The sequence below is a fragment of the Pholcus phalangioides genome, unplaced genomic scaffold, assembly GCF_987345545.1.
Source record: "Pholcus phalangioides strain wild (caught in Gottingen) unplaced genomic scaffold, Ppha-v1.0 ptg000015l_1, whole genome shotgun sequence".
NCBI lineage: Eukaryota > Metazoa > Arthropoda > Arachnida > Araneae > Pholcidae > Pholcus > Pholcus phalangioides.
The window spans coordinates 38,618,299-38,646,057 of NW_028301608.1; the positions used below are offsets into that span (position 1 = coordinate 38,618,299).

General features: G+C 36.2%; 2 protein-coding genes across 5 annotated transcripts in view; both read left to right on the top strand.

Annotated features, from left to right (window-relative positions):
- The window catches only part of LOC149075972 (uncharacterized), a 130,680-nt gene that overhangs the window by 78,053 nt on the left and 24,868 nt on the right, over positions 1–27,759 (top strand). For 3 of the 4 annotated variants that reach the window (XM_089243490.1, XM_089243493.1, XM_089243491.1), the window contains exons 2-7: positions 5,276–5,413; positions 8,742–8,851; positions 9,561–9,668; positions 15,802–15,924; positions 25,539–25,667; positions 26,793–26,915. In XM_089243490.1, coding sequence (XP_089099616.1) covers positions 5,276–5,413; positions 8,742–8,851; positions 9,561–9,668; positions 15,802–15,924; positions 25,539–25,667; positions 26,793–26,915 — 731 coding nt within the window. The remainder of the gene's footprint in view (positions 1–5,275; positions 5,414–8,741; positions 8,852–9,560; positions 9,669–15,801; positions 15,925–25,538; positions 25,668–26,792; positions 26,916–27,759) is intronic. The other variant, XM_089243492.1, reaches the window with a different exon arrangement.
- Idh3b (isocitrate dehydrogenase [NAD] subunit beta, mitochondrial) lies at positions 22,339–24,089 on the top strand. Its single transcript, XM_089243495.1, has one exon. It carries the CDS (start codon positions 22,392–22,394, stop codon positions 23,568–23,570), a length of 1,179 nt encoding a protein of 392 aa, XP_089099621.1. The 5' UTR covers positions 22,339–22,391; the 3' UTR covers positions 23,571–24,089.

A 27,759-nucleotide genomic window follows, 5' to 3' on the forward strand; every position in this document is an offset into this window, starting at 1 on the left:
TGGCTCAAAAGGTGGGTCGCAATGAATTTCTTAAAGAGAAATTTTGACTTCTTAGCCTTCAAATAGCATTGAAATTAACAGAAATTGATTATAATAACATATTATAGGTATTTTCGTCCGAAATTTTAATTTATTTAAATATTTTTTGCATCAAAAAATAATTTTTTGAGTCGGAGGGGGGGGGGCAGCCCTACACTTACGGCTCTGATCCCAATATGCGTTACGAGGGGCAGAGCTGACAAAATTTTTGTTGAGAAAGGAGTAGGGAGGACAGAGTTTTGTTGACGGGGGGAATTTTTTCAGTCGAAGGCTTTGTTTTTTGGGCATTCTGAGAGGCTAAGGTTTACCCTAACTTCTATTTTTCTCAAGGGATCTATGAAACACATCGTACATTTAAAAAAAATCGTAATTCGTGATATATATTAGACAGTTCCATTCTAACGCCCCATAATGGATGAATAACAAAAATGCGGGATTTTAGCTCAATGGGAAAAAAGTCCCGTTTTTAAAACTAAAACTGAAACGTTGTTGTAGTTGCAAATGGGACTTTTTTCAAATATAGTTATCATTTTATTATTATTATCAGAAACTCCGAGTCCCGATGTGATCGCATTAAGTGGCGTAGACTGTATAAAAAAACTAATGATAGAAATTGGAAGAACGTTGAAGTTTGTTCAGTTAAGATCAGTGTTTCTTTTGGCGATATCGGCCCCGGGAAGGGCAGGACCAGTAGAGTGGTGATATCTAAGCTTATTTTTGGATTTAATTATGGATTTGCTTCAAAAATGGGTTTCTGAGAAAAGTTTTAACCATGGGGAGCACGGTGCCAGGAAAAATGTAATTGAGAAACTGATTTAAATATCCATCACTTGTGTAATTGTGTCATATGTGTTGCCACGATTGTAATTGAATGTTTTCTATTTGGATGAGTGGAATAACATATTAGGGGACACCTATGGTATAAAAAGAATATTTTCGTCTCACATTGTACAATTGTAGTTAAAAATGCACGCTGCGTGCTCCAATATCACCAATATCACCAGAAAAAACTTTCGAGATGGCGTCTCAGATGACTTCATTACATGCATACTCAACCGCAAGAATGACCATGAATGACAACTGCGAGACGATAAATCTCGCCAACACAAAAGCGCATTTGGTGGTCTGGTCGCAATTCACACGCCCAAACTTCAAATCAGATCAAATAAGCCGATTTTTTTTTTCTAGAATCCGAAGTAGAAACACTCGTGAAATTTCAAAGAATACTATAGTATAAATATATCCGTGGATATCAGTCTTTTTACGACTTCCAGCTTCAACTCAAATAGGCCAATACGGCTTTTCCTTCAACAGAATAAATAAATAAGAGAAGAGAAATAAAACACTCGGCAGGTTGCGTAAATGCATACAACATTTTGAGAAATTTAGGAAGTGAGGCACATACATTTACAGAAAGAGTTTTTTCTCACTCATTACAGAAAAGAAAGAAAAAACACAATTTCCCGTGCATGGAATCTTTCACAGCAATTGGCTTCGCGTAAATCGTGAGGAAAGAAAAAATCTAACACAACAAACTATCAAAAAATTATTCATGGATATGCGCAAAAGAAACGAATCACATCCGGCTCATTTTCTCTTTTCTAAATATAGTCATTTTTCCTTAGATTGTAACGTTTGCTATTTCTATTTTTAGAACTAATTCCGAAGTCATATTTTCAGGAATTATTCATTAGAAAATCTGCAGTAAAAAATACATATATAAATACAGTAGAACCTCGTAGTGACAGAGTAATAGGGGGCTGAAGGTCTGAAAGTACGGTTTATAACGGGATTTTTCTGAGATCTCAGCAGGTCTCCTCAAAGAATTTTTTTTTTTTTTCAGAGAGAGCATAAATTCCTGTCTTTATGTAGAGTTAGTTAATAACAATTTATAGATAACCAAGTGTCTCGTAAACTTAAGATATCTTTATCAGAAGAATCGAAAGTCAAAACTGAATGATCTAAAAAATTGAGAAATCTGTTTTGTATGGTCGACGATAGGAAGCAGGTTGATGTTATAATCGCCTCCCCCCCACCAAGTTGTAATGAAAATACCATATTGTAATGAAAATGGTATCCATGCATCCGTAGAAAAGAGAATGGACTATTTTAAGTAGATAAAATAGAACCTGTAGAGAAAGCATCTAATTTTTTTTTTTTTTGGTAAGTGAAAGCAATGTGAGATTTCCATTTCAAATCTAATTCCTCCTGGATTCCTAAAAATTTCCAAGTTAAAACTCTGTTTAGATCAGGACAATCGTTTGTTGTTATTTAAGCATTATATTGCTATGTACAGTCAAGTTAATTTGGCGTTACATTATTATTACTATATTGGCTCTTATTATACTATTATTATTTGGAAAACCATTTTTTGGCGTTAATGTTCAACTCTATGTTGAAGATTTGAGATGAATTAAAAACTTTAACCCCAAAAGAAAAAATATATAAAATGGCTCATCGATAAGAGCTGTAATGTTTCCCACATTACAGTTATCTGGCATAATTGAGAACGGTGAAATAACTCTGTACCAAAAAAACAGAAGTTTCTTAAAAAGCGGTACGTGTGGTCATTAACATTTTGTTGGGTAAACAATGTGTACTGCTTTGGACGGATAAAAAATCAGGTTTTAATCAGAGTCCCCTAGGTTAAAAACCCTTTCAGCCTCCCACCAGGGTCGTCTTTAGGAGCAGTATATGAAGCTTTACACCCGGACGGAAGTGAACTCGAGCAGCCCCTGATAAGACTAGAGGCCACAAGAAAAAAATATGGTCCAAATTTGGGGCCGTGGGCGGAAAAAAAAAGGTTAAGAAACAATGCTTTATACTTCAGGCACGTTTCGAGTCTTATAATTTCTGGTTTTCTTTGAAATAAAACTGTGCTAAATCATACGTGTGAGAGTATTTCGCACGCGACAGACGCTTTAAATGCATTATTTTATTTTTTCCTTCATCTTTTCTCCTCTTTCTTCACACGTATTATAAAGCAGAAGAGGGTGGGGGCCCGTCTTGTTTGGCGGGAGGCCTTTCATCAAGTACCAAAATGAATGAAGAGACGAGTGAATTAATAAAGAAAAATGGGAGCAGGAATAAAAAATTCATAAATATATACTTAATTTTTTCTTATTTCGTTCTTGGCGGCAAAAGCCCCTTGACAAAGGAAGTTCTACATCATTCAATGAAATAAAAGCCGGAGATTACTGTGAAAATAACTGTTTAACTGCCTGAGGTCTAAGCTCCGATGTTTGCGGCTAACCTTCATTAATTATATGGCGGGTTTGTCTCTCGCGCTTCTTCTCACAGCAGACAGTCACATGAAAGATGACGATTGAATGTGATAAAAACGTCTTTTTTACGCTTTTGTTAGTTCTTAAAAACTATTTTTAGAGTGAATTTTTCCGCCTTGATAATTACGTATAAATTTCTTAGACGAGTGTAAATTGAAAATTTTGCGTCGTTTTATGTCTAAAAAGACGATGACGGTATGATTCTTTGATATGTTTCATACACACGTACGTACAGAAGTTATCATGACTGTGGGGGTTCCCCGCCCCCATATCTATTTTTGATCATGTTAATCAGTGATGCGATTGGAATTGCCAATCTACGAATGAGCCTGAGCCGTGTTCGATGCAAAGGGTTCATGGAAACATTTCCCCCATGGTATTTATATGAACAGTAATCTACTGAAAGATCTACTGAGTGACTGAGTCAAAGAGCAAGTATAAAAGAGTAGTTAAGAGAGAAGGTGAGTGACTAAGTGAACAAGTGACGAAGTCAGTAAGCAAGTAAGAGAAATATTGAATAATTGAGCGATCAAGTGGGTAAGTAAGAGAGGGAAAGACGGAGCAAGAGAGCGGAGAAGTGAGTAGAAGATTGAGCAAGTGAGTAAAATATTGGGCAAATGAGTGGCAGACTGAGCAAGTTGTAATAAACTGTGTGAAAGATTGAGCAAGTAAAGGCGAGAACATAGTGGAACGAAGAGGTACGCTGTACAAGAATTGTTACTAGGAAGGAAAAATTACATAGGGGGTGGAGAAAGAGATGTCCTAAAGATGAGTGGAAGATTGAGCAAGTGAGTGGAAGATTGAGCAAGTGAGTGGAAGATTCACCAGGTGAGGGGAAGATTCTGCAAGTCAGTGAAATATTGAGCAAGTGAGAGAAAGATTGTGAAGTCAGTAAAAAATTGAACAAGTGAGTGAAAGACGGAGCAAGAGAGCGGAGAAGTGAGTATGGGAGATTGAGCAAATGAGTGACTGATTAAGCATGTGAGTGACTGATTAAGCATGTGAGTGACATATTGAGAAAGTGAACTAGAAGTGAGTGAAAGATTGGGAAAGTGACCAATTCAGTCAGCAACTGAGCCGGCGAGCAAGAAAGTAGTGAATCTTTGTTCGAGCACGAAAGTGAGTGACTATAGCTCACTCATTACTTCACTCACTCGGTCACTGGTTCACACACTCGTTTTCTCAACCGCTCGCTGTATCCCCTCAATCGCTCGCTGCTCCAACTGCTCACTGAATCGCTCATTTAACCAATCGGTTACTCACTCGATCTTTCGGTAGCGAAGTGGTGTCGGTAAATTTTGCTGTAAGTGAGCTGAGTAACTGAATTTTCCGGACACAGATGCGCAGAAGATAAAGTTTTCAATGTGATCCACTTTCCTCATGGAACCGTATTAGATTTATTTCAGCCTGCTTAACTTAAAATTCTATTCAGTCGAATTTTCTTCTTTATGTTCAGTATATTTAATCACCCTCATCAATCATATATGATGGACGTTGATACGCGGATCAAACTGTAATTATTCACTTGAGCGTGGAGGGACAACCTCTTATTATTTGTTTTATGGTGGCTGTCTGGAGTCTCAATTGTTTCTCTGCTTATTATGGAGATGTTATCGTTTACCTTATCATATACAGACCTGATTCCAAGGCTGTAAAGTGACATGTGCCTTGACACGAATACTGTTAGTCCTTCATGTACCTAAATTGACAAGCGCTGACAATCGCAAACTCACTGTCATGTACTGTTATCGGTGATTCAGACGTATTCGCCCTATTACGTATACATCATAACTTTCACTTGAAGATTGGTTTATTATAATCATTTATAACACTTCATTATTTATTGATAAGATCATTATTTCCTATTTTTTCAGAGGAATATTTTAAGTAGCATTTTCCCACGAGATAACAGAATATTTCATGTAGTAAAAGCTACATATTGTGTTTTTTAGGCCAAACGTGTGTCCATACCAGACCGTACAGATGATCCGTGTTAGGAGGCCTTGTACGAGAGCCTATACAGAGATGGTGAAAGTGAGAAAGCCCAACTGTCATTATTCCGAAGACTGGTGTATGGAGCTCAAGCCAAGGTTCGTAAATTATATTTGATGAACAAGATATATATCACATGAATTGACAAATGCCAGTCACCAGCTTGCCATGGTGACTAAGAAATCGGCGTTAGAGCCTAAAATTTTTTATATGTGATGGCTAAATTGGAGTCTGAGAACAACGAAAAATTTTCGAAATGTATGTGAGCGTTTCAGTATCAAATAATGCAATCATGCCAGTATGAAAGAATGCAATTATGTCAGTATCAAAGAATTCAATTTTATGTCAGTATCAAATTTAATTTTATGTTAGTATCAAAGAATTTTTTTAATTATGTCAGGATCAAAGAATTTTTTTAATTATGTCAGGATCAAAGAATTTTTTTAATTATGTCAGGATCAAAGAATTTTTTTAATTATGTCAGGATCAAAGAATTTTTTTAATTATGTCAGGATCAAAGAATGTAATTATGCCAGTATATTCAGCCGAACTCAAAAATTCCCCCCCCCCCTCCACACTATTTCATGTTAAACTTTCTGATAGAAACGAAAACTCAAATTTAGTGATCTTAGAGCTTATGGCAAAAAATACGAAAAGACTTTGCATAATTTGAATTGAAGATCATCTTAACTAGAAGTGGGGCCCGGGGTGAAAATAATCACTGAACATCTTCGTATAGATGAACGATTTTCGTTAATTTTTTATGTTATTTAAATTTTCATGAACATTTTCGTAGGTGAAGTGCAGCCATCTTACTTAATGCACCTACTGTTCGAACCCTAGAAAGAAGTGTTTTGATCTTTGTGGTTGTTTCTGTCCTTCTGGAGTAGGGTCAGCACTAAAATGAACTCTACTGAACATTTCAGAATACTTAATGACTACATTCACGCATCAATGGATAATTTCTTCTCAGATGGTATATTCCAGAACGACGATACCAAAAAATATTTATCACAACCATTTTAAAATTGAAACAAAGGTATCATTCGAGTACACCGATTGTCATCCACCAAATCCTCTCCAAAATTCAAAAGAGAGCCTATCGAAGTGTTATAGATGTGTCTGAAGGAGACATTTGACTCTTTTGTATCTCCCCTCCCCGCCAAAGATCTTAATTAAACATTAATTTGAATCCGACTGTGGAAATGTGATACAATTTGCATGACCTCATAAAATTAATGTTACAATAAATGCTTGTTTAATTTTCTAAAAAATAGGAAGCTAACCTATTTAGCTTTGAAACCAATTGCCTCTAATTTGTTTTGTTTCATCGTAAAAAAAAAAAGAGGATCAAGCACGATTTTTATTCGCTAGACAGACACAAAGATGAACTCAAACACGTGGCATTGTCTGCCCAAAATTAGATTACATCGCATGCATATGGCTCAAACCGAAACGAATCGAAATTCATTTCGCTTCCTTTTTTGGATTCAACAACACTCAACTCCGTCTTGTTAGCGGTATATCGAGAAGCTCAAACAAATCTGCTGTTTTTCAGGCTTACCATCATTTGATATTTCCTTAAAAATTTATATAATAATAATATTAATGATAATAAAAGAGTCAGCGTGCTACTGGACCGCCCGCCATGAAACCGCAGTCTTAATTGAAATGAGAAATTCGTCACTTTAAGGGCCTCGGGAAATGCTTCCCGGGGCGAAGTAATTGAGCTTTGTGTTGTGCGTGTTGGGTGGCCTGGGCCTATTCTATCTTCTCTCTGTGCCGGCCCTCTTCCTCTTCTTTACTATCCGCTCTCATTCTCTTGATTGTTTTTCAAGTGACTTCGTATCAAAAACCCCATCCGATGCCCCCCGTCACAATATCATGAAGTGCGTATCCGTTAGATTTTATAATTACTCATCATGAAAAATGTGGGGAATGAATTTCGAGCCTATAATTGGGAAATTGCAGATTGAGTTAATAAATCTTGATTCCTGTGAGCCTACCACGTCTCAATTAAGCTTTGAAGCATAATGTAATGTACTTACACACGATGTTCTATACTCAAAATTGAGCGCCGATCAAAGACTGGATAAATATATAAAATTTTGTGGAAAAAAGAAACGACTCAGTTTTATTGCATTTCTTCTTTCAATTTTTAAAATACTGCGAATGCCTCGTAAATTGAATTACTATAAGTAGTCAGGGTACTCACTGTGTATAATGTATATGCAGTGACGCGGATTAAAGTCGGCCGAAGTCCCGGGTGCAAAAGAAAATATTGGGTCCCTCAAACTAGAAAATAATATTAAGTTTAGGTTTCCGGGGCCCTTTAGAAGTCGGGGCCACGGGCGCGTGCCCGGTGCCCCAAATTATATATGAGCTCATTGGTCACATCAGATATACAGAGGCGTTAAATCCGCCTCTGTGTATATCTGATGTGGCCAATGAGCTCAAACTTAATTTTTTTTTTTTTTTTTTTTTTTTTTTATAAATTATATTGTTAATCGTAGTGCAACATTCTATATTATTAGAGCCCTTGAGTTCTGGTTTCTTTTTGTAAAAATGTGTTTTTTGAATTTTTTATCTGCCGTATATGCCTATTTCGATATTGCTTTATGCTTATTCGTGAATTTTAGACGGCTTATTCTGTAGAACTTAGATATTTTATAGTATTGAGAACTTGAAAAGAATTTTTATGTATAAAATCTTCAACACTTAATACGAATTAAGGGACTCGGTTGATTGCCATCAGAATGGAAGGATTTGAAATTTCGTGTTCCCGCCAACAGATCAATTCCCTTCAGTCTAAGTTCCGTTATTATTATGTGATGGAGGAGGTGCGGGGTCTAAACTTTCAAATATTATTTGAGTTATCAATAACTATAAGTAAAAATTATGTGCAATTCGGTTGAGAAATTGGAAAGAGCGATCAAAAACAGTTTAAGTTTCGATTTTGTGCGTGTCAAAATAAATCAGTTTCGTTTTTCAGCGCTATCTATCTCTGAAAAAAAATGTATAAAATTGGGAAATTATATTAATCATTTCCCAATTTTATACATTTTTTTTTGGTCATATTTTTTCACTTTCTTTTTCTTTTTAATTCGAGAAATCGATTTCTCAATAATTTATAAAATTATTGATTATTACTTTTTTTCATTCAAAATTAAGGAGAAGAAGGTGCCATAATAGATACTACCCGGGGGACAGAATAAATTTAATTTTCTAGTTGCGACCCTGCAATTGACTGAAGCCGATCGAGCCTGGGCCGTGTTCAGTTTGAAAGAAAAAAAAGATAGTTGCGCTCTCTCTGCGTAAATTTATGATGTAAAAAATTGAATAGGAACTAAGTTTAAGCCTCAGATATTCATGATAAAGCTCTGTCAGCCTCCATAAGTGTATTTTTTTGTTTCATTATATTTTCAGGACAATCTATTATACAGGTTTTACGCACAGTTTCGAGCCAAGATATCATACGATATACAAGTGTTGTCCTGGAGCCGTTCTGATCGACGAAGAAAGGGGATGCCGTTACGGTGAGATAATTTCATTGATTAACTCTTAACGCTCAGACATTTCTTCTCAAAGTGGAATCATCCGAGTTTTAACAACTTGCTTTCGCCTCACCCGCCCCTGTGGGACTTGTCTTTCTGATACCCGTCTTTGCCGGGAGCTTTCATCTTCTTCCCCACCATTCACAAAGCCTTCAAAAAACATAGCGATACTTCCTATCTGATCCGTCTTTGGTCGTTAAAGGGTAAAAAAACAAATAAGAAATTAATGCATTAATCACTTTTGGTTACTGAACATCTTCCCCATTACTTAAAATTTTCACATTTCATTTTTTAATTCAATCTGAACATATTTCATTTGAAATTTAATCAAATTTTATTTGTAAATAGAACATCAACCTCTCTTTTTCTCTTGGTAGCTGTTTTCACTAGAAGCTCTCACCCAGTGTTTCTCAAAGTGGGCAATATCGCACCCCCTGGAATGGTTCAGTGTAGCGGTAAATGCAATAGGTGTCTAGTATAGGATCCTATGGATTAGCTCTTGAGTTGGGGGGTGATGGAACAAAAAGTTTCAGAAATTATGCTCTCACCCGTTGGTTAGACAGTATGAAAAGTTTTATGCCATGAAAACATAGTAATTAAAAGGTATTATGTTTTCATGATAATAAATTTATTTATTTTAATTTTAAAATAAAAAAATTTCTCTACTCTATTTATCTACTTTTTCATGCAGCTGACTGCAATAGCTGTCTCAATGGTGGAACATGCGACCAGGATTCCTCCATGCACAATTCGCACTGTTCGTGTCCTCCTGGATTTCGCGGACCTTTCTGTGAGCAAGGTATGTTTCCCATATGAATCCTATTGACATCAGCAACCACCAAACCTTACACCGTGTTTTTGCCGGTGCTGCCATTGGTCTCCCATATTTTGAAGTGAAAATAGTAAATCCTTAAATGTTCATGTTATGTAAGTATCGTGTTGAAGGTGTGCCTACCGTCTGCGGATAGACTTTTTCAAACGGGAGACTGGTTCGCATTCGGAAGGTGGAAAACCGCAGAAATTGATTTCAGAAAGACAAGGCGTATGCTGTTAGATTTCTGATTCAGAAATATTTTGCTGCCTCTCAGGTTTAGCCCCTCTACGATATTTGAATACATGGCTTCTCTTATAAGGGTAATTTATTATTAAGTAACTTATATATTTTTTAAATTTTTTGCTATAAACCATGGATGCACATTTTCCGCTTGCTGGCCGTATTTCGTCCCGGATTAATTTTGAAAGCAGTGTGGAAGCTGAATGACGTCTTCGATGGTCCTTCAAAAGCCGAATAACTTTTTTTTTGGATCGTCGTTTAAAAGCTGAATAACTTAATTAGAAACAAAACCACTCATAAAAACAATTTGAATGTACTCGTTTTAAATTGCTTAATGGGTCAATTGGCCCGAGGGCTGGAATTTGTGGACAAATGATCTATAAATTCACTAGAAAATCGATGTGGGGAAAATTTAGTCTTGGCTTCAATGTTGGTCAAACACTCTGTCCTAGAGTGGAGTGGTTCTGTCTACATCCACGTTTGTTAAAGTCTAGAAATTAAATAGCACGTTAGTATACTGCATTTTAATTCTGTCATCACTAGCGACACACACACATACAAATCATGATTAGATGTGTGAAAGTCATTGGATTGTTAGGATTGAACATGCAAAAGAATAACTTTTAGGATGCATGCAGTCATGCAGTTAGCATCGAATGTCTGGGTTATTAGCTTGTTAAATCATCATAGCTGGAGGGAATGGGGGGGGGGGGTTGCATAGTTCCATTTGTTATCGTTTGGAATAATCTCTTAATGATATATCTCGATTTATATGACCATTAGGAATGCATAAAGTAAACTTGTTGTAATATGATGTACAAATAAAAATAACTTTCAGAAATCCTACTGAGACACTTCAGACATCCTCCGGTTCCACGATGATCCTAAAATAACAAGATTTTTTTTCTTTTATAGAAATAATTATGATTCATATATTATAGTGATAAATGTTCAGATGAGTGTAATCTGGCACTTGAAAACTGCCCTTGAAATTTACTCCTTTTTTTTTCAAAAGCTCCCCTTAAAGGAACCGTAAAGAGAAAGAGAGAAATTATTGATGGTGACACATATTATGGCGCGGTTTCCTTTTCTAAAACCGCGATTTTTTTGTATTTTTTATGAGATAATCTTCATCATTTTATGGTGACTGTGGTCTGTGCTGTTTCAAAAAAAAAATTCACTTACTTACTTACCGCGATACACCAAGACGTGATGCGATTGCAAACTTGCTATTTACAGACCTCATCCATAAAACTTTCATACGGCCCTTATAGATGATGCCATGAATTGAGTTCTTATCGCACATCGAAATCTGAACTTCATTTTGAGAGAATTACATTTCGCAGCCCGACTGACTGTTTGAGGCTGATTTCCAAAAAAATCGAACAAGCAATGAAAGGTTTCCTAGACCATTCTTACTGAAACGATACAAGAGAAAGAAGTCTGGTTAAGAGTAGGGACTCTTGAAGTGACGTGGGAGCATCTCGACACTTGATTAATTATCAAGGGTTTCTAAAACTTCGGTCACGCGTCAGCCAAGTACACTGGCTTCCAAAAGTTAAGCACTCGACGGCTTATATAACCTAACGACTGCACTTTAATCTTGCCGCACACATCTACGTGGTACTCGGGCATACCGTCCTCTCATATGTAGCCTTCGGCGCACAGTATTGGCAGATATTGTCTTACTGACTGACGCTGCAACCACGGATGTAACAGTTTTGGAGGTCACTCGTCGATTCAGCTTAGCTACTATAGCAATATGCCGATTATACAAACAAATATGGAAGTAGGCCTCTAGGATCAACGGCTTGCCAGTAATTTGCGGTGCTGCTGTTAACTATTCACCATGTATACATAGGCAGGGTCTCCTGTTAGTGCTAATACGGCCTTTACCTCATCAACCGTCCGTCGTAAAAGTATGATTCGAATTTAAAAAATGCTCAAAATTCGTTAAAAAATCACCTTCTACCAGTTTTCAGAGTGAGAATACAGTGTCACAAAATAAAAAAAATCGAAATTTTTATTCGGTACTCTTGTCCTCTAAGTTTCAATTATGTTGTAACTTGTTGCCCTGTATCTCCTGAGGTCAACAAAAAAATCCATGTTTCTAAGTGTATTATGTGCTAAGATATTTGAATTCAAAAACTGGAGAAAAGTTACGAAAGAACAGCGAGAAACTAACGGGCAACGCTCCTTTCCCTCATTTATTCTGTCCTTTCCTGACTTTTCTCCGATTTTTGAATTCGAATATTTAAGTTAATATTACACTTAGAAACTTGGAACTGTTTAGTTGGCCTCAGGAGAGACAGGGCAACCAACAACTTCTTAAATGGAAGTTAGAGGCCAGAAGGACCGTAGGAAAATTTAGATTTTTTTTTTATTTTGTTACACACTGTATTTTCACTCTCGAAACTAGTAGAAGGAAAATTTTGAATGCCTTTTGTGTGAGCATTTTTTAAACTGAAAATATACGTCTACGACGGACGGTTGATGAGATAAAGGTCGCATTAGCACTTACGGGACACCCTGTATAGTATACTGTAATTCGTTGAGTTGTATAAGGAGTACATGCATTATAGTCATCACAGTACAGAATCCAAATCTGCAATTGTCTGAAGTAAACTAATAAAAATATTTAATCTTTCAAATTGCCTGAATTCATTCAGAAATGCCTCAAATCTTTTCAAAGTGCCTCGAATTCTTATTCAAACACTTTTCAATGTGTTTCAAATTTTTATTCAAATCTTTTTGCAGTCAAAAAGTTTTGTTCAAACGTTTTTTTCCCCCCAATTCCCTCAAATTTTTAATCAAACGTTTCTCAGTGTCTCAAAGATTTACTTCCATTCCATATCAATGTAAATATTATTGGTTATTTTTCCAGTTATATTTCCTTCCATCAACTGACTCGAGAAGAATATAATTCACGTTTTATGACGTATTATATGGATATCACCATAACAGCTGCTGTCGTAGCCTGACAGAAAGATCGGTGACCGATCGAAGGAATGAAGCAGTGTTCCTCCCTCCGACTCTAATAACATGTAAAGAAGGGCGCGGTGTAATGGTACTCGATCCTTGCTGTCAACTGGATTTGCATGCGATACCGCCCTCTGGTCACGGAAGACGCCCCTCGGAATATATACACTATCTTATCCTACTTTCACCTTTTCTCCTCTATATCATATTTTTCTCTTTCTCCCCCCCCCCCCTCGCCGCTTTACTGGAATTTCGCAAATATTTACCTGAAGACATAATTACCGAGGTGTCTCAATTAGCTGCGTGGTGCCAGAATCACTAATCATTCGATAAATCATTTGGTGAGGTTGTAATTATAAGACAAGTCGACGGTTTTTAGATCGCAATCAGCTGTTGGAAGAATTTAATTAAACTTGGTGGAATTTAGGGCAGACTACTTGCCTTCGCTTTCGACCCTGACGGCCACAGATGAAATAAATTACTCTAAATGAAACCTAACAATTTTTAAACTAAAATACACGCAGCGGATAACAAAAAAAATGCCAGCTCTAATGATTAGAGTTAAAGTGGATTTACGGAAAATTCATCGGCAATAGTTCGTATTCAGTGAGTGAGTGATCGAGTCAATGTGTTAGCGAGTGAATGACCGAATGAGTTGGTGAAAAAGCTAGCAAATAATAAGTGAATGTTCGTGAGTGGGTGAGTGACTCTATAGCCCCGTTTACATGGAAAATAGAAAAAGCGGGTTTAAAACCCGCTTAAATAATTTTCACCAATGACTGTGCTCTCCATTTCTTTCCTTACGATGGAAAAAAAAAGTCGTCAAAAGCGGGTGTTGGACTCCCAATACTACCACAATATTGTACATGTAAATGGGACTTGTGAGTAACTCATTAAATAGCTCACTCGCTCAACTATTTATTCACTCGCTCAACTATTTATTCACTCGCTCAACTATTTATTCACTCGCTCAACTATTTATTCACTCGCTCAACTATTTATTCACTCGCTTATTTGCTCACCTGCTCACTTACTCGCTCGTTCAACTCTTCACTTGCTCATTCATTAACTTGTTCATATGCTAACCAGCTAAACCATACCCTCGCTCGTTTGCTCTTCTGCTCACTCACTCACTAATTTGTTCACCCGCTCATCTGTTTATCCACCAACTCATTCACCTACTAACTTGCTTATCTGTTTACTTCCCCAATTCGTTCACCTATCACTTTGCTTATTTGTCTACTCACTAAATCATTCACCTACTAACTCGCTCATTCACCAACTCACTCTCCCATTTGCTCACTTGCTTAGTCATTCACTCATTTGCTCTCACTTGCTCACTCGCTAGCTCTTGGTTCACTTGATCAATCACGCACTTGCTCATCCAGCAACCCACTGTGTCACTTTCTCGATTAATTGTTTGCCGGTGAATTTTTCCAACGGTAATTTGTCGTGTCGGTGAATTTTCTGGCATTGAGTTTTTTGCACATGACTTTAATAGACACCATCCAGAAAAGCACGACCAATTCAAAAGTTATCTGAGAGAAAATTCACTATTCACACAGACACGCTTTTCACTCTGTTTTTGCAACTTTTTTGACGTAAAGAATAACATTATTTTTCACATTTTGCAAATGATAAGGATAACATACTTTTTATAAATAAATGCATGATGTAGAAGGTTTTTTTCGTAACTGAGATAAAGGAAAAATAACTGTTTCACTTGAGTACTGTATCATCTTTTTGATGGTAATTGCTTGGCTTTTCTTGAACCATAAGACGTTTCATGCACTTACCAGAAAAAAAAATGAAAGAAGCATGGCGTGTCAAATATATGAGGAGAATCCATTAAAATTTGTTATTTTTTTCTTTTAATGTTATCACCCACGTGTGCTATTTCCCCTGACGTGCTTTGTATTTGTGTCTAAAATGATGAAAAAAATTGTTTTTAAGATGGAAAAGTTTGAAAATGAATGCTGAGAGTAAATATTATTTGGTATATTAATGTCTAAACGTATGTTTGCTTGCATGTCAACCTTTGCACTCTTCAGGTCAGCGGTCTTCAACCTTTCTCAGACATTTCGGGACAAAAAAAAATTTCATGAAGCCCGAGGGCAAACAAGTCACTGATTCACGCAGTGGCTTTTTAATGGGTGGGTCCAACGGGGCCTAGGGCTCTGAGTCAAATAGGAAAGCCCTATATCATTCAAGAATTTTATTAATTCTGAAACAGTTTTTTTCATCAATCCCGAAAAAGCTATTTTTTATCAATCCTGAAAAATTATTTTTTTCAATAATTAAAAAAATGATTATTTAATAATTTAAAAAAATAATTATTAACCTGAAATTATTTTTCAATTACCTTGAAATTATTTTTCAATTACCCTGAAATTATTTTTTCATCAATCCTGAAATGATTTTTCATTAAATATGAATTTTCGTTAATTCTGACATTTTTTTCCATTAAGAGTATGAATCTTCATTATTTATGAAAATATTTCTTTCCATTAATTCTGTTAATATTTCTTTTAGTAATTCTTGAAATGTTTCCTTCAATTTAAATATTTCCATTAATTCTAGAAATATTTTTCATCAATTCTGAAAATATTTCTTTCAATGATTATGAAATCATTTCTCTTATTAGTTCTGAAATGTTTTCTCCCTAAAAGTACATTTAAAATTATACTATATACTTCTTCCACCAATTCTAAAATACATTTCTTTGTTGAGTTTTTTTTTTTTCTTCAGTATTTCTATAAATTTTGTGACCAATGTATGTAAGCCTTTCATCTGTAGACCACTGCAAAAAAAGTAGCAAGAGCACGTGGCTCGCAGGCTATGGGTTGAAAACTCCTGCCTTAGGTGTTTCTTTTAGTTTCTGTTTCCTTTTTTTCTCAAGCTATTGACCCTTGTGAATACAACAACGGTGACTGTGACCACGATTGCACTTCCATGCGTGGTAGAGTACAATGCTCGTGCAGAACTGGGTATATCCTCGAAGGTGACCGCAAGTCTTGCAAAGGTACGTAATTGGATCCTAATTTACACACATATATTTCAACCAGCAGCATATATATTTTTCTAATGTAAAATATATATGTATGATGCTTCTACAACACAAAAAAATTGCTTCGAATAAATAAATGAAAAGTTCAATGGCCACTATCCAATTAGAATAAAACTCAGAGCAAACGAACTCAGAATAAAAACGTTTCGGGACCAGCTCGACTGATCTCGGCTACAGTGCGTGTAAAATTAGTTATTTGCACGCTCTCGATTACTCAAATACTTTCGGCTGATATTGCTTATGAAGCAGAAGAAAGAAAAGGAAACGGGTAAAATGTTTAGTCATGCTGCTTTTACAAGCATAGGCGTAAATTTGTTCATACAGCTGAGCTGGCAACGAGGCGTCGAGGTGATACAACGCATTTCCTTAAAGGTTTCAGATCGAGATTTCTTTCAGACATCCGCTCTACATTGATGTCGTATACGTCGATGTTTTTTTATAACTATTACGTCCTATTTAATGCGTGGACGCAGACACGGATTAAATTCAAATAGACATGCCTTTAAAATATGCGGGACATGAAACAGGAATAGGATACCGGAAGAGACCATACATGCACCTCGTTTACATTCCTCTACGGAATTTTTAACGAATTGATACATGCCGGAATGTGTGTTCTGAGTGTATGTGTGGCCTTTACGTATTCATGGTTTCGTAATTGTGCTTGTTTCGTGGCATCCTGCTGGTGCTGCCATCATCATCTGAAGGACTACGTGCAACTTCGTAAACATTCCTTTGCGGAATTTCCAATGAACTGTTACGTGTCAAAATAAGTAGCCTTAACGTATTTGTGCTATCAGAATCACGCGTGTTTCGTATTCTACTAATGCTACCAGCGATTTTCTGTATTTTGAAATGAAAATGGCAAGTGTGCTTCAATTTAAACAGAGAAAAGCATAACAATAAGTAAAATAAAGAAAAGAAAGGCAAGCATACGTGTCACGCATACGTTATAAAAGTGAGAGAACAGATTTCGCTATTGACTCAAAATATCTGTCATCGCGATTCACCAAGACCGATATTTATAGAGTTGGAAAGCCGAAATCCTTAAAGGATGGGTGTTACGGAAATTTCGATTTCTCGACATTAGTACAAACGAAGCACAGTATCTATCGCTTGTTATCTAGAATAACGCCATAATTAATCGCCAACAACTATCGAAAACATAATGTTAGTTGTATTTCTCAGAGTAAGTACTCGTGACTTTCATACGCATCCAGTGTTTCAGAAGTTCAGAGGGTGAAACCATCACCACCCACTCATCGATGGAATGCCCTTTCACTTCAGGAGAGTACCTCTTTTATTCATCTGATCAGCTATAACGAGATTGAACAAATCTTCGAATGGTTGCGAATTCAACTTCTGATAACCAGAATTCTAAATAAGTTTTAAGTTCAAAGTAGAAGTCACGCCATGAAATTTACGAGTGTTTACGATGCTCTACAAAGAGTTGTTGAAACTTGTATGCGTATGGATTGAACCGTTTTGTTCAACAACAAGTTCCGACAAGTTCCTTGTCGTACCGATAATCTTCGAGCTTATCTTCGGGCTCCCTGGCACCACATTTTTTGGCAAGCTGTTGATGAGATTCGTTACCCATAGTTCTCCAGGAAGTTGATGTTATCTGCCGTTCGAACAGTACTAAAAACAACAAAATGTCGTCGAATGATTTTCAAAGCAGGGAACTGATACTCGGGAGACATAATAAGACATTTAAAAAGAAAAAGACATGTTAGATTAAAGGCGATATACTGTATTTTTCTCCGAAGGAAATATTTGCTTGTATTTTTTTTTCAAAAGGTAGTAATAATAACGTTCCAAAAATTGGAAGCATTTTCAACGAACACAAATATTACGAAATGATCACGTTCCCCAAACCGTCACCTTTTTCTGTTCTCTGATGGATTAAGATTAATTCGGATTTAAATCCGAATTAATCTTGTTTATTTTTCACAAAAATCAAATTTACAATAGAGAGGTAAAACTCAAAATCATGATTCGCAGAATGATTCTTCGGTTTTCATAATCCAACAGTCAACTGCATTGGTTGAACAACAACAATGTTCAGCCAATGCAGAACATTGAATTTTCGAATTCGGTGCACAGCGGGGGGGAAACCAGAAAGGAACTAAAAGCAAAAACACAAAAAATCAGACGGTTAAACCAGGCGGTTAAGAAAACATAACCGCCAAGGAAGAGTCAAAAGTCTTTCCAGGAGAAAAACAAAAACAAAAAACCGTACAAAGAAACGGCAAAGTAACCGGCAAAAGGAAGAGCCGAAAGCCCTTTCTCCTTTCTGAAAACGGAAAAAAAAGAAACTTCCACGGAAGAGCCAACAGCCATTCCTGAATAAGGGGGAATTCGTTTGGCCATTAGTACAAGTCTAACATCCTTGACGATCCTCAGCTGCCATAGAACTTCTGTCAATTCTGACCGCCATGACAAATGCCTTCCCTGTGCTCATCTGCGGGTCCATTCCCGATAACTTCGGTCCTGATGTAAACAAACCGCTGTACTAATTTTTGGTATCACTCCGCACAAAGAAGTTTGGAGGTAGCCTTAGATCGAAATAGGGGACAAGAAACGATATCGATATACTTGAGGAAAAATGTATTTGAAGAGTTTTTGTTTTTTTTCCAGAAATTCAAATGAAATTTCATTCTCCGTTGTGACGGTCGGTGCGGGGTGTGCGACATTTCAAACATGGAAATTCCTTATTTATGTCCAGTAAAAAACATTGCTACGATTACATGCGTAACCGAGAACCATTAGCGCTGAAAATTAAAGTCGAATCCCTCGAGAAGGTTTGTTTTCCTTGAATAAATAGATTTGATTATCTTCACAATTTTCATGTATCTTGTTGAAGGTGGACCTTCTTTGTGCTGAGACTTTTACAATTAGAGACCGGCTCCATACGGTCGAACTTGGAATTGGAAAACCGCAGAAAATAAATTTCAGCGGACCACTACTGTGCCACCAACAGAATCCGAACTTGGAATCGCGATGAGAGTCCAGCACGATGTCAACACTACCGCACACATTTGCAGTAGGGCTTACTGTAATATTATGTGATTCTGGGTTCGCGACCCACCGGCAGCACAATGGTGGTTGGCTGAATGTGGTTTTCTGTGGTTCCTGAGATCAAGGCACGAATGCGACCCGATCTGCCTGTTAAAAAGCCTAGCCACAGAGAGAGCAACAGGCATACAACGGTACAACCATTGCAGCACACACGCACACATAGGCGTACGCAGGATTTTCACAAGGTGGGGCGGTTACGTTCTCTGGGGGTGTCATAACCCCAAATCCGCCCTCCCCCCCGCCCTTTGCGAACGCCAATGCACGCACTCTTCCGGCACCACACTTCATTTCTTAGCAAATTGTCAATGGCGATAGACCGAAGATGTCTTTCGTTCGAAAGAAGGAAAGCATTATGTGAATGCAGGATGTATCTCACATCTGTACTATTCAATGAAAATATAAATTCATCCGAGTGTCACGTTCCGAGTGTTTATTTATTTATCCGCAGTCGTTTTATTTCCCCTATAAATAGTGATAATGACTGAAGATTACATGATTCAACGTTACATTAATTTTAAGGGACAATGTCACACTTGCGTAGTTGAATGACCCAGTCAATTATGTATGAAGTCTTTACATGCACCATAACCAGATTTTTTTTCCACGGCCATCAACAGACTTGAAGCTGCGTGACATTGAAGCTGACTCAAAACAAGTCTGCGAATGGTCATAAAAAAGTAGACAGTAGATTATGTATCACTGTAGTATATTTGTGCAAATGAAGCAATAGGCAATAGTAGAATTGACTTTGAAAAATTGAATTGAAAAATTTTAATGATAACTGAGACGGTGAAATTTTCATTAAAATTTAGCTTATTTTGTTTCATTTTTTGTGCCAAAAACATGAAGTCCGCAGACCTACTGCGCCAATAAAATTGAGGATCAAACAACTTACGAAATAATATTCAGTACACAACAATGTGAAATCGATTAGTTTTCTCATTTAAGCTCACACAGACCCTCTGAAATTTCTTCGTGAGCCCACAGGTTAAGAACCCCTGCATTATACAGTGCAATCAACAGCCAAATCTATTTCAAAAAGTTGAATTTCCAACAGATGAAGAGGTTTCCCGGCGTGACCTTTAATTCCCAAGGAAACCTGTTATGAACATAATCATAAAAACTTTATGATTATGTTCTTTTTTTAGTTGTAAATTTTTTAATTTTTTCTAATGTTTAATCACGAAGAATTATGTAGTTTATGAAGCAAATCGAAAGCACTTTCATTCAGAGCAACTTTAAAAAATAAAAATATTCTAGAATGACGAAAGATGTTATATATTCATCAATAATTTCCCTTTATTGAATTTCGGAAAATAAACGAGACATAAACCGCATTCTTTTAATGAATAATGGATTCTAATGTTTTCAAAAATGATAGTAACCAATTGCTGTCGCTGTGAAAGGTTATGAAAGATCAAACTTCATTCATGAAAATTGATTTTAATATTTACTGATGAGTCAAATTAATTGAGTTCTATTAACATCAAGCTATATATAACTATTTGAAATCCATATTTTTTGTAGGCATCTTTTTTTCAGCCATATCGGTGGGCAATTTGCCTGTTATGCGACTTTCTGGAAAAATTGGTTCCATTTGTTTGAGGTTATACCTATAACGACTTTTGGAGTTCTGACATATATATATATATATATATAAAACAACTATAACCACAATATTTTTCTAATATTTCTTTGATAGAAACCTGACCATCTAGACTAGAGGTGCACAATCTTTTCGGTCTGTGGGCCATGTATGTGTAGGCCTATAAGAAAAGTGACTACCCCTTGCAGCCCACATATTGGTTCACTTATCGTATTGCGTGGATTGATACCTTTTTTTTTGTGGACAAGAAATTAAATTCTAACAGATGCACCCGTTGGGAAGGGGAGAAAGGAGGGGGTAAGTGTTGTTGGAAATATTCCCTTAAAATCAGAATTATATATGATGTACGCCGTGGGGAGGCGTGTCTTATTGTAATCCATGAATTAATATTAGGAGGGGCGGTGTCTCATCCTTTTCACAAAACTTATTGGGGAGGAGAGGGCTCAAGCAGAGCCGTAACAAAAAAATTTGTCAAGGAAGGGCAAACGTGATTCGGCCGGTTCCTAAATTGTAAAAATCGATAACTTTATAAAGGTCAGGGTTTCTTAACCTTTGCGTTTCCCACAACCCTGTGCTGATATCAAAGCCACGGAGTCCTGCGCCATTGAAATGAAAGCCACGAACCCCTTCCCCCTTCAGAATATTTATGCATATTCAGTATGAAATAAGTAAAAACAATTTAATTTTTTTTTCATAAAAGTTCATAGAAACCCCCTTTACTCAGGGAATCCGTGCACCCTTCCCCCAAGCCGACCAAAAATTAGAAAAAGAAATGTAATGTTTGGGTGAAAAAATTTAAATGTATAAATAAAATACCATTTATGTATGCTATATTAACGAATTTCTGTTAACTTAAAATGTTTTTTAAGGGGCAACAACTCACAATTTCTCGTGAAGAAAATTTTTCTGTCCCCTCCAAAGTTCGCTCCGCTACCCACGGAATCTACCCAAGGACCCCTGGTTTTGAACCCTGCGCTAAAAAAATCAACTCCCGGAATCATGATTTTTTTTTTTTTTAATTTTTCTAACTGCTCATTTATTGTCATTACAAAACGAGCTTTATGAAATCGAAGCAATAGCGCAACGTACACTTGACCATACATACCGCATTTCGCACGTAATTTTGGCCCTCTCGACTATATCATAAAAAATGTTTCGTTTTTGACGTATTTTCAACGAAACCCATTTGAATTTCTTTTCCCTTTTGAAATCAAGAATTTAAATTATTTTTCAACTCATAAATTATATTACGCTAATTGCTACTATAAATTGGAATATATTAATCTTACATGTTTGTCATGTTTTTTTTAAAACTTTCATTTCGAGATCATTTTAATCCACTACAATTTTCAATAATGCTTCATTTCTTGAAATTGGCAATTTTTGAGTGATTTAAGCAGCTTAGACACAAAATGTTTCGCGTCTGTATTTCAACCGCATAAATAAAATAAATTTGTCTTTAAAAAAAAAAAAAATATGTCCCAGTTAGCAACTTTGCTTTTCTTTAGCATCATTTTTGGCAATTTTGGTAATGTCCCGTACTTTGAATCCGAATTTCCCGTTTTTACCTCATAATATGGTCATCAAAATCTTACCTGGAGGGAAGACCTGTGCTGCTCTCTCTCGAACGAGTCCCGAAACATTTCTTCTTCCTCTCTCAGCAGCCCTTGAACGGAGCTGCTTTTGACCTTCTCCCAGTCGTCCGCTACGTCAAACTTGAGCTCGAAGCATAAACATGGCGTTTAAAAGCACTTTCTCAACTGCTCTGCAGCTGTCTCGCAGCAGGTTGCAGCAGACTGCGAAAAATCTGCTGCCTCGACGTGTATCGACGTCGTCTGATCGATGGATCTCTACTTCTTATCGTCTGTCTCAGAGCGATTCGCCCTCTCCTCCGAAGGATGCCAAGAAAGTCAAATGCACTCTTATTCCTGGCGATGGTGTCGGACCGGAGCTGTGCGAATCTGTCAAAGAGGTCTTCAAGGCCATCAGCGTCCCCGTCGACTTTGAGGAGCTCTTTCTCAGTGAGGTCCACCATTCTATGAGTGTTCCCGTCGAAGAAGTCTTCCGATCTCTCAGGGAAACTGGCGTTGGCCTCAAGGGTCCACTCCAGTCACCATTCAGCAGCCAAACCGGCGAGTTACAAACAGTCAACATGACCATACGGAAAGAGTTGGATCTCTTCGCCAACGTCGTCCACGTGAGGACATTCGCTGGCGTCAAGACCAGGCACAGCGGCTTGGATTTCGTCATTATTCGTGAACAAACCGAAGGCGAATACAGTGCCCTGGAGCATGAAAGCATCCCCGGTGTCATCGAGTGTCTAAAAATAGTCACCAAGGAGAAATCGGAGAAAATAGCGAAGTTTGCCTTTGATTATGCCACGAAAAGGGGACGTAAGAAAGTGACGGCAGTCCATAAAGCTAATATCATGAAACTAGGGGATGGCCTTTTCTTGCGCTGTTGCGAGGAAGTCTCGAAGCTGTATCCGCAGATAAAATTTGACAACATGATCATAGATAATACCTGCATGCAATTGGTAGCTCATCCGGAACAATTCGATGTGATGGTCATGCCTAACCTGTACGGAAACATCATCGATAACGTTGCTGCTGGTCTAGTCGGTGGAGCCGGACTTGTGCCCGGTGCGAGCTACAGCTCCGATTGTGTTATCCATGAACCGGGAGCTAGACATACATTTGGCGAAGCTGTTGGCAAGAATATTGCTAACCCCACAGCTATGTTATTCTCAGCTGTTGGCTTGTTACGGCATGTGAATCTAATATATTATGCTAATCTTATTTCTGAAGCTGTTGAAAATGTTCTCAAAGAAGGGAAAGTTCGAACCCGAGATCTTGGAGGGTATGCAAGCACAACTGATTTTACCCAAGCGGTTATATCTCATTTACCTCACTAGATAACAATTTTTTGAACATTAAAATTACCTAGTTAGTGGTTTCACAACGAGTGTAGCGTGAAGATTAAAAAAAAAATTATCAACATTGTTTGGGAAAAATTTCTGTTATGTATTATCAAGACTTGTGGTGTAGAGTTTGTGATATAGGACGTTTATATGAATAGTTTTCTTAATCAATGTTGTAAACTTACAGTAAAGTAATATAAATTTCAGCCTGTAGTCATTTTGAAAAGGCCAAGATCATAGAACTCACGAAACAATCTATTCATTAGACATTGGTTGGAAAATTTAACATCATTTTGAATACGAGTTCAAGAAATATGTTATATTCCGAGCAGATTTCATTTTCGTGATGAACAAATACTCTATTTATTGTGAAAGAAAGTTTAAGAAATATTATGTGTAATATTCATATGATTCAAATGATTATTGGCATATATATATATAATCCTCTTACTAAATTTTTATGTAATGCACTTGAGAGCATTCAATCATAATAAAGTATTAGTCTGCTTACTAGCATTTGATTTATCTCTTTCAAAAGTGGCATAATTTTGAAGGTATTTATGTAACACATACTGTATAAGGCCTATAGAGAGAAAGTTTTGCATACTTTGCTCATCGTGATAAAACTTTGTAATGGAAGCAGTTGATTTTAAAATTAGAAGCATGTTATTTTCAACAATTAGAGCAGGGTTGGAGTAATTCTAAGTCGCCATGGGGACGAAAGTCGGTTCTGGAAACTAATTTTCTATATGTGATTGTTATATTGGAGTCTGAGGATCATGCAAAATTTTTTAATTTCATTACCATCAGTCTTAACATGAGAAGGAGTTATTAAGTCCCAAAAAATTAGATGTATTCCAGCGAGGTAATAATTAAATTTAATAATAAAACTTAATTTCTTGATACAGTAGGGAAAGAAAGCTGCTCTATTTCTTGTAGATGGAAAAATTTCAGAAAAATATAGGGAGTTGAACTTGCACCTAGCTAAACTACACTAAGTATTTTCAATGTATTACGATATGGCACTAAGATTCCCCTGATTAAAAAACAGAGGAATAATTTTTTTGTATAAAGTCTTGAATTCTCTATGCCCTAATTTGCTCATTAAAAATGATATGAGTTGTTGTACCAACATAAATATTGTGCTTTTGACTTTACTTTTCATATTGAAATTTTTAGTTTGTTCGGTTTTTTTTTACCAAAACTCAGTAAATCTGTGAAAGAATAGTAGTGGGTAAACTATTGAGCAACATCATGCAAGTTGGAAACGCATCCACCAATTGTACAAGAAACAATCTTGTCAGTAGAATGTTTTATTCAGTTGATATGTGTGTGTGCTGAATGGCTCTTTGGTTTCACATCGAATGAATTGGCATACCTGCATCGTATATGTGATACTGAGTTGTTACCACGCCTTCACTATGATGGAAAGGGAGCCTTAATAAATAAAAGCACTTTTCTTATTATGTTAATCCATGAAGTTAATTTGGGCTCAACGACCTTTCATGTTGCATAAACACAGATTTTTGGTCTGATTTTAATAAGCTGTCAGTTAATTTTATTCAAAAAAATTGATTTGAATCAAAAACACTTTATTTTTATTTTTTTTTAATTATTTTTTTGCATATCATAAGCTGCTGCGAAGTCCCCGTAAAGTGCATACAGAGCCCTTAGAGTTCTGCAGAGTACAGGTTGGAAATACTGCACTGAATTATTCTTTCGCTTCAGTAATTACTTTCTAGAATATAGCAATAAATATATCCTATTGACTTTCACAAAAAAAAAACTTAACTCACTGTAGGAGCCAAATTTAACAATTTTTTTAATGACAAATAAATTTTCTTAAATTCTAAAGGGTATATTTTTCATCATTATTACCTCAATTTTTGATTTCTATGATTATCATATTAAGCATGAATTATACTCATATTTGCTTCATTTATTGTATTTCATGATGATTAGAAATCAATCCTTGTGAAGACAGAAATGGAGGATGTCATCACGAATGCCATTACCACAATGATTATCGCCAAGTGGAATGTTCGTGTCGATCGGGATACACTCTTCAGGCGGATGGAAAATCCTGTCTAAGTAAGCCTCAATCATAAATGATATGATTGAAATACTAATTCATGTTTTAACACTAGTATTTAGAAACATAATTTGATTTCAAATTTAGAGTAAAGTATTTATACACATAAAAAGGGCTAGACAAATCCCAGGTCACCATGGTGACTAGAAAATTGGTATTTAGTGACTAAAATTTTCTTAATGTGGGTGCTAAATTGGATTCTAAGGATGACACAAAATTTTCTGATTTCATTATGCTGCATCTTTTAACAAAGAAAAAGTAAAAGAAAGCATTATTCAGGACAGTTTTTCTTGAGCAAAATGCCATGCTTTACTCCTTGCTTGCTATCTCCTTCCTAAGAAATTGGGGTGGCACCTAAATGTTTTTTTCGATTTGTCCAGCCCTGCACATAAATAATATTAATAAATTTCACTTATATAGTTTAGGTTAGCAGTTCTCAAATATTTTTAGTTGTAGATTCCACCCACCTCCAGGAAACTTGGTATGTGACATGAGCCCACTGTTTATAGAAGTAAAAGCTATAGCCATCTATCAGGAAGAATGTTCTCAAAGAATGGAGGACAGTCTATCCAGTACTAATAAATAAGATGTGATAGCAATGTCATCTAATGGACTGCAAAAGAACTAAAACAATGTTTCATACTCCTATCGAGAGATGTTGCCACAAGTACAATATTTGTCAAATCATAACACTATTACTACTGCTGTCTACCAACGTTGCAGCAATGTATTTGCACATTAATTTAATTGAAACATTTTTTTAATGTCATTTATTTAAATTATTTTTATTTCATCTTGGCATCGATATTTTTTATATAATTCTACAATTGGGCCGTTTACCTCTGGGGATCTAGGCACCCTGAATTTGGAACCGCTGGCTTAGATTATCCCATTGAACAATAAATTTGCATCAGTTGACTAAGTTTATTTACATGCGCTATAAAAAATTTATATAGAACATTTTTATGTGTGCTTCTTCAATTATGAATTGCTTTCTTTCTCAATAGATGATGAAAACCACTTGATTTTGGTTTTTAAATATTTTAATCGGAGAAATAGAGTTATAATTTTTATTGTTTTTTTTTTTTAAACTTTAATTGCACATTTTATTACTATAATTTCAGAACCAAATCCATGTGCATCGCAAAATGGTGGCTGTCAACATAATTGTATAGAAAGAGGAAGCTTTTATGACTGTAGTTGTAATTCTGGATATGAATTAGAGTCTGACAGAAGATCTTGTCGAAGTAAGAATCATAATACAATGAACGTTTGTTATAATTATCCCATTGATCCATGGAAGATGGAAATTATGTTCAGGAGGTCGGTGTATTGAGATTTTGAACTTCTTGAGAGGATTCTTATTGGTGTGGAATGAAAATTATGTCATTGCTTTTGTTATGATGTAAGCAGTTGCAATGAAAATACTTCAGGTTCAAAAATAATCAAAATTTTGTAATTAATGGCATGCACACACTTATGAACCAAATTCTTCAATATTAAAAGTCAATTCTCCAAAACTACAATTTTGGCAAACAAAAAAAGCCCAGATTTTTCACAATTTTTTCCAAAAAAAGATCGGGACAGAGCTGAAGAAATCAAACATTGTATTGGATTGAATGGTTTTTGTGGGTTTTTACATTGGAAGAAAAATTACATGGGGGAATGAATAGAAAAAAATTTGAGAGTTTTATCATACTCATTTTTTCATCAGCATTTTTCATTATAATGGGGCAGTTGCAATAAGGTGTGGTCTTTATAACTAGCCTCGACTACATTTTTCTTCTGGCATTTTCATTGAAAGGGTACTTGTGTGAAGATATTTTAGTTGATGAGTCATAATGATCTTTAAGACTTTTTTGTTTTCACTAAAAAATAATAATTGCTGGATCTTTGCTGATTAGCATGCATAGTAGCCTCTCCAAGAATGATGTCACTCACTGATATCTATACAAAGATTTTCACCAGCTGGCTGATGCAAAGATGAATTTATAAGAAGGAAAGAAAATTCAACTGCCCTTGCAGGGAATCGAATCCACGTTCTCTCACTTGCCGGGTGAGTGCTCTAGACCACAAAGGCAACGATTATCA

What these genes read in the sequence shown, in the direction of transcription:
- Idh3b (XM_089243495.1), top strand. Translation starts at nt 22,392, where the DNA reads ATGGCGTTTAAAAGCACTTTCTCAACTGCTCTGCAGCTGTCTCGCAGC.